We start from the raw sequence: 10,436 nt of genomic DNA, 5'->3' as shown, positions 1-10,436 counted from the left end.
CATGTGATCTTATACAAATGTAAGCAAGGTTTGAAATTATTATGTTTTAGTCAACTATTATATCTGTTTGAGATTCTTCTATTTGGGATTCTTGCGGTCAAATTGCGGTCTACAAATTATATGTAATGCTGTTCTGGCCCCCCGAACATCCGCTCAAGATTAATCGGCCCGCTGCTGAATCTTGTTGATGTAAATTGGTTCGCTAATTAGCACAACATTATAACTATAGAACATATTACAATGTAAGAGCAATACTAAATCTACTGCTTTTACAGCAACCAACATATTTATCTTACTAGCGTAGCTCATACTCCATCACAACAACAGGAAGCAGTAAAGTTATTCTTCTTCTGTAGGTTTTATGGCGGACTACAGGCAGTAAAGTTACCATGCATCAGTCATTTTGTTTGGGTAGGAACCAGGAACCAAAGTGGTTTCAGTCTATTGAAAATAGTGGAAGTATAACCATCACATTCAGGCTCCTCACTGCATTCACGTCATTCGAAACGATCGTCAATGATAAATATAGTGCATATATTTGGCCATTCGTCTATATGTTCACAAATGAAACATACTGATTTGTTGAACTTTAATTGTCTCCAATGTATGTTTCTAACGGTGGTCCGTCAGTAATATAACTTCCTGTTTACGTCACAACAGCCCTTTCCGTTCCAAGCCTTTTCTCCCTCCGCTTGCTCTCTTTTCTACTTTTCGGTCCACGTGCGGATTTCTTAGAATTTAGCACCAAAAAGACCACAATAAGAGTTTGGACCAAATGGCGTCGTCATTCGAGCAGATGAGAGCCAACGTAGGAAAGCTCTTACGAGGAATCGATCGGTATGGACACTTGTTTGACAAATACTAGCTTAGCTAGCTACATTTGATTGTTTGACATTATGCAGAAAGTTACAGTTAAAACAGTTAGCTGTTGGAATCATTTATTAGACATATCCAACATCTAACGACGTGTAGGTGTCACATACCTTTGGTTTACCTAGTGTTACTTATAAACTAACGTTAACTAACTAGCTAGGTACTGTTACACCGGCTTGTACCGGTAAACCGTAAGTTAATGTTATTTACCTAGCACAACATCCTTTGACAGCTGGTTGGTTGTGATGCAGATTGATTGTCTCTATGCATGTTTTTGCACAACTTGTGTGTTGTAGTTAGCTAGCTGTGTCGGCTATCTGTTGAATCCATGCCCTTAATGTTACATTGTTTATGATCTCTTACAGATACAACCCAGAAAACCTTGCAACATTGGAACGCTACGTGGAAACACAAGTTAAAGAGAATGCATACGACCTAGAGGCCAATTTGGCTATCCTTAAATTGTGAGTCAACCTACCTCTGACTGTCTGACTACTATCACATTAGTTATGCCTGTACAAAATGGGTAACATGTAGTTATATTTTCCTGCTGGGTGGCAAGTAGCCATTGATCATGACTCTCAGTTCCATTACATTACACATAAATCATTGGACGAAGGCTTCTTCGGCGCTCAATCTGAACATTAACACGCGTCACTTGCGGTACGGTTTTGGAAGCATAAGGACCTTATCTTTCATATCAGCGAGAAATCAACAACAACAAAAATGTTGAATTGATACACACCTTGATAGGGTTAGTGTTCGCACACTGCCATATCTCCATGTTACATTGCGTGTTTACGCAAGACATAGGTTGACCACCTGTGCTAATTAGCTATCTAGTGGGGATGTAACGATTCACTGATAAGCATCGGTCGTCGGTTCAGATGTTTAAAATGCGAGTGCATCTGTCTGCGGGAGCCCAAAACCGATCCAAATGAATGAGCAATCGGTAAGAAAACCGATTCAATTTAAAAATATATATTTTCTTTCTGCCTTATTCTGAAAATACCGATAATCTGTTGTGACTGAATTGATGCGTCCTCTCCTTCAGCCTATCAAACTTGTATGCATGTATGACATTGATCTACTAGTCAGATAACTGTGTGCACAGTGCAGGAGACGCAGCTGCTCGCGCCAATGAGAGGTAGGTCTACCCAGTGCTAAAATTCGTAGGCTACATCTGCAAGTCACCTTACATTTTACATTTTAGTCATGTAGCAGACGCTCTTATCCAGAGCGACTTAGTTAGTGAGTGCATACATTATTTATTTATTTATATATATATATATATATATATATATATATATATATATATATATATATATATATATATATATATATATAAAAAAATCATACTGGCCCCCCGTGGGAAACGGACCCACAACCCTGTCGTTGCAAACGCCATGCTCTACCAACTGAGCTACATCCCTGCCGGCCATTCCCTCTCCTACCCTAGAAGACACTGGGCCAATTGTGCGCCGCCCCATGGGTCTCCCAGTCGCGGCCGGCTACGACAGAGCCTGGATTCGAACCAGGATCTCTAGTGGCACAGCTAGCACTGCGATGCAGTGCCTTAGACCACTGCGCCACTCGTTCAGATGTTTGTAAAATGGATTTTGTAATATTAAATCATAGGCTTTATTAATTGGACAATCAATGTAATTTGCTGGGTCATTGTTACCAAATGTGCTGTATAAATATATTTTTTATCAGTGGAGCTGTGTAGGCTACCAGGGTGGACACAACTGAACGCACATCTAACTGCTGATTGGGGCTTTTCGATTGCCAGGGTCACCATACGAAATATTTAAACAGTCTGTGCATTTGGTCATTTTTACATGAACAGTGGTAGATGCTCGGTCTGCCATATGGCTCAGCTCACACACTACATCATTCACACACACAGGGCCGCTCAGAGAAGTCAGCTCAGACAGATCCAGCTCCTGAGCTCCAGCAGTATCAGATATTAATTTAGAATGGAAAATGAATGTGTTCATGCAACAATTGTTAGTGCATCGCAACGATTCGTTCCGCTAATCAAATCAAAACGCACCGACTTGTTTCAAACTAAAAGTATCGTTCCTGAATCGTATCGGAGCCCATGTATCTAGATGCGTATTGATTCATGCTTGTAAGGAGAGATGCACATCCCTACTATCTAGCATGCTCTGAACACCTGTGTGTAACTGAAGAAGGCCGCCAGAAACGTGTTGTAACTGAAAAATACTGTCGGCTGCAACTGTGATAAAGCCGGTAAAAAAAACCCACTGCATTTCAGCCCTGCCACAAAAGGACCAGCTGACATCATGTCAGTGATTCTCTCGTTAACACAGGTGAGTGTTGACGAGGACAAGGCTGGAGATCACTCTGTCATGCTGATTGAGTTAGAATAACAGACTGGAAGCTTTAAAAGGAGGGTGGTGCTTGAAATCATTGTTCTTCCTCTGTTAACCATGGTTACCTGCAAGGAAACACGTGCCGTCATCATTGCTTTGCACAAAAAGGGCTTCACAGGCAAGGATATTGCTGCTAGTAAGATTGGTTGATTTAGGTGCATTTATCTGATCATCAAGAACTTCAAGGAGAGAGGTTCAATTGTTGTGAAGAAGGCGTCAGGGCGCCCAAGAAAGTCCAGCAAGCGCCAGGACCGTCTCCTAAAGTTGATTCAGCTGCGGGATCGGGGCACCACCAGTGCAGAGCTTGCTCAGGAATGGCAGCAGGCAGGTGTGAGTGCATCTGCACGCACAGTGAGGCGAACACTTTTGGAGGATGGCCTGGTGTCAAGAAGGGCAGCAAAGAAGCCACTTCTCTCCAGGAAAAACATCAAGGACAGACTGATATTCTGCAAAAGGTACAAGGATTGGACTGCTGTGGACTGGGGTAAAGTGATTTTCTCTGATGAATCCCCTTTTCGATTGTTTGGGGCATCCGGAAAACACCTTGTCCGGAGAAGACAAGGTGAGTGCTACCATCAGTCCTGTGTCATGCCAACAGTAAAGCATCCTGAGACCATTCATGTGTGGGGTTGCTTCTCAGCCAAGGGAGTGGGCTCACTCACAATTTTGCCTAAGAACACAGCCATGAATAAAGAATGGTACCAACACATCCTCCGAGAGCAACTTCTCCCAACCATCCAAGAACAGTTTGGTGATGATCAAGGCCTTTTCCAGCATGATGGAGCACCTTGCCATAAGGCAAAAGTGATAACTAAGTGGCTCGGGGAACAAAACATTGACATTTTGGGTCCATGGCCAGGAAACTCCCCAGACCTTAATCCCATTGAGAACTTGTGGTCGATCCTCAAGAGGCGGGTGGACAAACAAAAACCCACAAATTCTGACAAACTCCAAGCATTGATTATGCAAGAATGTGCTGCCATCAGTCAGGATGTGGCCCAGAAGTTAATTGACAGCATGCCAGGGCGGATTGCAGAGGTCTTGAAAAAGATGTGTCAACACTGCAAATATTGACTCTTTGCATAAACTTAATGTAATTGTCAATAACATTCCACACTTATGGAATGCTTGTAATTATACTTCAGTATACCATAGTAACATCTGACAAAAATATCTCATAACACTGAAGCAGCTAACTTTGTGAAGACCAATACTTGTGTCATTCTCAACTTTTGACCACGACTGTACAGTAAGTGAAATTATTTTGATGTGATATGAAGGTAAAGAGCTTTATGTTTATGCAATTGAGAATCGTTTACATTTAGATGGAGTTTTTGGCTGCCAGAGCCAGTCTACCTCTCAAAATAACATATACGGTCCTTGGACCTTAAGGTGTACATTCTTGGGCTAGCAGAATACCACTCATGGCTATATCAGTAACAGAGATGCTGTTCTTGTTCCTGTAGGTATCAGTTCAACCCTGCCTACTTCCAGGTCACAGTGACGTCGCAGATTCTGCTCAAGGCCCTGACCAACCTACCACACACAGACTTTACTCTGTGCAAGTGCATGATTGACCAGACACACGTATCCTTTTGGTGCTCAGTATAATCTAGTATCAATCCAGCATCTAGTGCAGTTTGTCCACTTCTGTACTCCCTGTCAACAAAAACAGACAATAATTTAGGCTTGGGCGGTATACCATATACCGGGGTATTTGGAAATGGCCACAGCATGGTTTTTCAATACCGTTGAAACTATTTATTTGAAGTGTTTTATTTTATTTTATTTGAATATTTGTAGCTACTTTTTAAGTAAATACTTGCAGTCAACTTGTGCAATACGTTTAGAGATAAAGAAGATTGTGTTCTTCATTGCATCTGTCAATTTTTTCATTATGAAGCTTACCAGTAGTCCCCAGTCACCTGGCATTTGTTTACAAGGACACAACTGAGAGACCTGAGGTTTGGAAAAACAGCGCCCCTTGTGTTCAGTGCCGGTATTACAGAACACCCGGTATGGCACAAGGTCGGTATTAAAGTACGGCAATCTGGATACCGCCCAATTTTTTAAATTTATTATTTCACCTTTATTTAACCAGGTAAGCCAGTTGAGAACAAGTTCTCATTTACAACTGTGACCTGGCCAAGATAAAGCAAAGCAGTGCGATTTAAAAACAGTTACATATGGGGTAAACAAAACAAAGTCAAAAATATAACAGAAAATATATATACAGTGTGTGCGAATGTAGTAAGTTATGGAGGTAAGGCAAATAGGCTTTAGTGCAAAATAGTTACAATTTCGTATTAACACTGGAATGATAGATGTGCAGAAGATTGTGCAAGCCTACAATAATTAGTTTTGGTTGATTGTTGTTTTCCGGAGTTTGTTTTTAAGTAATGGTGTGGACATTACTGTCTATTATGGGGCCAGTTGTTTGCTCTGTGTGTGGTGGCTTTCCTTGACTACAGTGAAGCAGCAGGAGGAGCGCCCCATAAGGCAGATCCTGTACTTGGGGAACCTCCTGGAGACCTGCCATTTCCAGTCCTTCTGGGTATGTACACAATACATATCTCTGTTTCTCTCTTTTTGTTTCACCTGCCTTTTTGTCCTGCTCATTTCACACAACTTTCCAATCATAGTTAAAGAATTTTGGGGATCATATCCTGACATGAAGGTTATGTATTGCGGTTAAACATGACTAACTGGAGATCGATGGCTGTACTAATAGACAACCCCTATCATGACTTTATTATATCTTTATGAAATGTAACATCCAGTTCTCATAATGGTACGATTGTATGGTACTCATTCCTTTGTCTGTCACATAGTCCAGTCTGGAGGAGAACAGGGAATTCATTGACGGCATCACAGGCTTTGAGGACTCAGTGCGCAAGTGTGAGTAGAATATTTGGAAATCAAGTTTAGTTGCTGACTGCGTAATATTGCAATAAAACGTGATAATAGCCTGTCTAACTGCTTCTCTCTCCAGTTATCTGCCATGTGGTTGGAATCACATACCAGAACATTGAGCATCGACTTCTGTCTGAGATGCTGGGTGACCCCCTTGGTAAGACCATTCATTTAAGATGTACAGTGTATTCAGAAAGTATTTAGACCCCCTTGACTTTTTCCACATTTTGTTACGTTACAGCCTTATTCTAAAATTGATTTAAATTGTTTTTTTCCCCCCTACACACAATACCTCATAATGACAAAGCAAAAACTGGTGTTTAGAAATTTTTGCTAATGTATAAAAAAATAAAAAAGGATATGACATTTACATAAGTATTCAGACCATTTACTCAGTACTTTGTTGAAGCACCTTTGGCAGTGCTTACAGCCTCAAGTCTTCTTGGGTATGACACTACAAGCTTGGCACACCTGTATTTGGAGAGTTTCTCCCATTCTTCTGTGCAGATCCTCTCAAGCTCTGTCAGGTTGGATGGGGAGCGTCGCTGCACGGCTATTTTCAGGTCTCTCCAGAGATGTTAGAGCGGGTTCAAGTCTGGGATCTGGCTGGGCCGCTCAAGGACATTCAGAGACATGTCCCGAAGCCACTCCTGTGTTGTCTTGGCTGTGTGCTTAGGGTCGTTGTCCTGTGAACCTTCGCCCCAATCTGAGGTCCTGAGCACTCTGGAGCAGGTTTTCATCAAGGATCTCTCTGTACTATGCGCCATTCATCTTTCCCTCGATCCTGACTAATCTCCCAGTCCCTGCCGCTGAAAAACATCCCCACAGCATGATGCTGCCACCACCATGCTTCACTGTAGGGATGGTGCCAGGTTTCCTCCAGACGTGCCGCTTGGCATTCAGGCCAAAGAGTTCAATCTTGGTTTCATCAGACCAGAGAATCTTGTTTCTCATGGTCTGAGAGTTCTTTAGGTGCCTTTTGGCAAACTCCAAGCAGTCCGTCATGTGTCTTTTACTGAGTAGTGGCTTCCGTCTGGCCACTCTACCATAAAGGCCTGATTGGTGGAGTACTGCAGAGATGGTTGTCCTTCTGGAAGGTTCTCCAATCTCTACATAGGAACTCTGGAGCTCTGTCAGAGTGACCATCCGGTTCTTGGTCACCTCCCTGACCAAGGCACTTCTCCCCCGATTGCTCAGTTTGGCCAGGCGGCCAGCTCTAGGAAGAGTCTTGGTGGTTCCAAACTTTTTCCATTTAAGAATGGAGGCCACTGTGTTCTTGGGGACCTTCAATGCTGCAGAACTTTTTTGGTAACCTTCCCCAGATCTGTACCTCGACACAATCCTGTCTCGGAGCTATACGGACAATTCCTTCAACCTCATGGCTTGGTTTTTGCTCTGACATGCACTGTCAACTGTGGGACCTTATATAGACAGGTGTGTGCCTTTCCAAATCATGTCCAATCAATTGAATTTACCACAGGTGGACTCAATCAAGTTGTAGAAACATCTCAAGGATGATCAATGGAAACAGGATGCACCTGAGCTCAATTTCGAGTCTCATAGCAAAGGGTCTGAATATTAATGTTTTTTTATTTGCTATAAAGTTGCAAACATTTCAAAAAATGTGTTTTCGCTTTGTCATTATGGGGTATTGTGTGTAGATTGATGAGGGGAAAAATTAATTGAATCCATTTTAGAATAAGGCTGTAACGTAACAATGTGGAAAAGGTCAAGGGATCTGAATACTTTCCGAATGCAATGTCCTATTGATTTCCTTTCTTTCAGTGACACTACAGTGTTCATTATCTGTAAGTCATATCCCACTTCAGCCTGCTAATTTGACTTCCTGCTCCCCATACAGACACACAGGTGAAGGTGTGGATGAGCAAGTACGGGTGGACGGAGAACGAGGAAGGGCAGATCTTCATCTTTAACCAGGAGGAGAGCGTCAAGCCCAAGAACATTGTGGAAAAGATTGACTTTGAGAGTGAGTGTTTCCTTGTCTTGTGTCCCAGTCTTACTTGCTGTTATGCAGTGAAGTGGATTTTTTTTGTCTGTCTGTAGTCACTTTTAGCATACATTTTCAAAGGTCAACTTCTTCCTTACCCCCCCCCCCTCCCAGTGTAGCTTTATATAACCTAAGACTTTTCATGGAAAGACAATTTTGTTGACCTTCTTTCCCTTTTTCTCCTGCTCCCCTCTGTCTTATTTCCCTCCTTTTCACTCCTGTATTTTCCTTTGTTTCTGTCCCTCTTCCACAGGTGTATCCAGCATCATGGCCACATCTCAGTGATACTGACACATCTGCACAAACACTCAGAACGCACAATAAAAAGAAATTCAACAAGACAGCAGTACATATTCCTCAAACCAACCTTTAACAATAAATTTTAATTATCCATTCAAACTCAGACCCAAAGTGTTCTGATCTTTTCACTGATTAGATTGAACTAGTCTCTGATGTTAACCTATTAAGTCCATTTCAGGAAATGAATAATTACCAGAAATAGGGCCTGTATTTTCTTATCTGTGATAAGATGTGGGTGTGCCTAAGGAGAGAGAGCTATTTTATCTTTTACTTGGCATGTCAGTAAATGAACACTGTCTGTATCCTGTTCAAGCCTGTTCTGAGCCTGGGGACAAGGTTAGGATTTATAGAGAAAAAAAGAAATCGTCTACATTTTTGCATGCTATGCCTAATCATTTGTCATAACTTCACACAAAACATTCCTTCGACTATTTATGACAAACTACACTGAACAAAAATATAAACGCAACATGCAACAATTTCAAAGATTTTACTCAGTTACAGTTCATATAAGGAAATCAGACGATTGAAAGCAATTCATTAGGCCCTAATCTATGGATTTCACAACTGGGAATACAGATACCTTAAACGGTAGTGGTGTGGATCAGAAAACCAGTCAGTATCTCGTATGACCACCATTTGCCTCATGCAGCGCAACACATGTCCTTCGCATAGAGTTCATCAGGCTGTTGATTGTGGCCTGTGGAATGTTGGCCCACTCCTCTTCAATGGCTGTGTGACGTTACAGGATATTGGCGGGAACTGTCTGGTGAGTATGCAGGCCACGGAAGAACTGGGACATTTTCAGTTTACAGGAATTGTGTACAGATTCTTGCGACATGGGGCAGTGCATTATCATGCTGTAACATAAGGTGATGGCGGCAGACGAATGGCAAGACAATGGGCCTCTGTATTTCGTCACGGTATGTCTGCATTTAAATTGCCATCGATAAAATGGAAGTGTGTTCATTGTCCATAGCTTATGCCTGCCCATACCATAACCCCACCGCCACCATTGGGCACTCTGTACACAACGTTGACATCAGCAAACCGCTCGCCCACACGACGACATACAAGCTTTCTGCCATCTGCACGGTACAGTTGAAACCAAGATTCATCTGTGAAGAGCACACTTTTCTAGCATGCAAATAGAAATCGAAGGTGAGCATTTGGCCACTGAAGTCGGTTCGAACTGCAGTCAGGTGAAGACCATGGTGAGGAGGACGAGCATGCAGATGAGCTTCAATGAGACTGTTCAACCCAAAGTTTCATCAGCTGTCCATGTGGCTGGTGTCAGGCGATCCCGCAGGTGAAGAAGCCGGTTACACGTGGTCTGCGGGTGCGAGGCCGGTTGAACATACTACTAAATTCTCTAAAATGATGTTAGAGGCGGCTTATGGTAGAACATGAACATTCAATTCTCTGGCAACACCTCTGGTGGACTTCCTGCAGTCAGCATGCCAGCTTGAGGGAGCCTGCACATCTGTGGCATTGTGTTGTGACAAAACTGCACATCTTAGTGGCCTTGTATTGTCCCCAGCACAAGGTGCACCTGTGTAATGATTATGCTGTTTAATCAGCTTCTTGATATGCCAAACCTGTCAGATGGATGGATTATCTTGGCAAAGGAGAAATGCTCACTAACAGTGATGTAAACGAATGTGTGCACAACGTTTTAGAGAAATAAGCTGTTTGTGCATATGGAACATTTCTGGGATCTTTTATTTCAGCTCATGAAACGTGACCAAAACTGTACATGTTGCATTTATATTTTTGTTCAGTGTATATTGTCAAAGTTGCGTCAATTCAAATCTGGTATTAGGAACAAAAGAGGTCAACACGACTTCTAAGATATACTAGTTATTTTAATTAATGCAAAAACCTTCAATGGTAAATATGATGTTTCGTATATACGGGCTCTTTGAAATACCTCGCAGGGCACT

At 42.2% G+C, this 10,436-nt stretch overlaps 1 protein-coding gene across 1 annotated transcript; it reads left to right on the top strand.

Annotated features, from left to right (window-relative positions):
• The first annotated feature begins 661 nt into the window (after positions 1-661).
• Positions 662-8,598, top strand: LOC311105549 (eukaryotic translation initiation factor 3 subunit K). The gene is made up of 8 exons (XM_084147725.1): positions 662-837; positions 1,239-1,337; positions 4,739-4,859; positions 5,749-5,826; positions 6,104-6,170; positions 6,265-6,342; positions 8,047-8,172; positions 8,447-8,598. The coding sequence occupies exons 1-8, from the start codon at positions 776-778 to the stop codon at positions 8,476-8,478; spliced, it is 663 nt and encodes a 220-aa protein (XP_084003851.1). The 5' UTR covers positions 662-775; the 3' UTR covers positions 8,479-8,598.
• The last annotated feature ends 1,838 nt before the right edge of the window (positions 8,599-10,436 follow it).

The sequence above is a fragment of the Coregonus lavaretus genome (genome assembly GCF_964263955.1).
Source record: "Coregonus lavaretus genome assembly, chromosome: 30".
Taxonomy (NCBI): domain Eukaryota; kingdom Metazoa; phylum Chordata; class Actinopteri; order Salmoniformes; family Salmonidae; genus Coregonus; species Coregonus lavaretus.
Note: the sequence above shows the minus strand (reverse complement) of the source record. Positions and strands in the feature narration are given on the sequence as shown.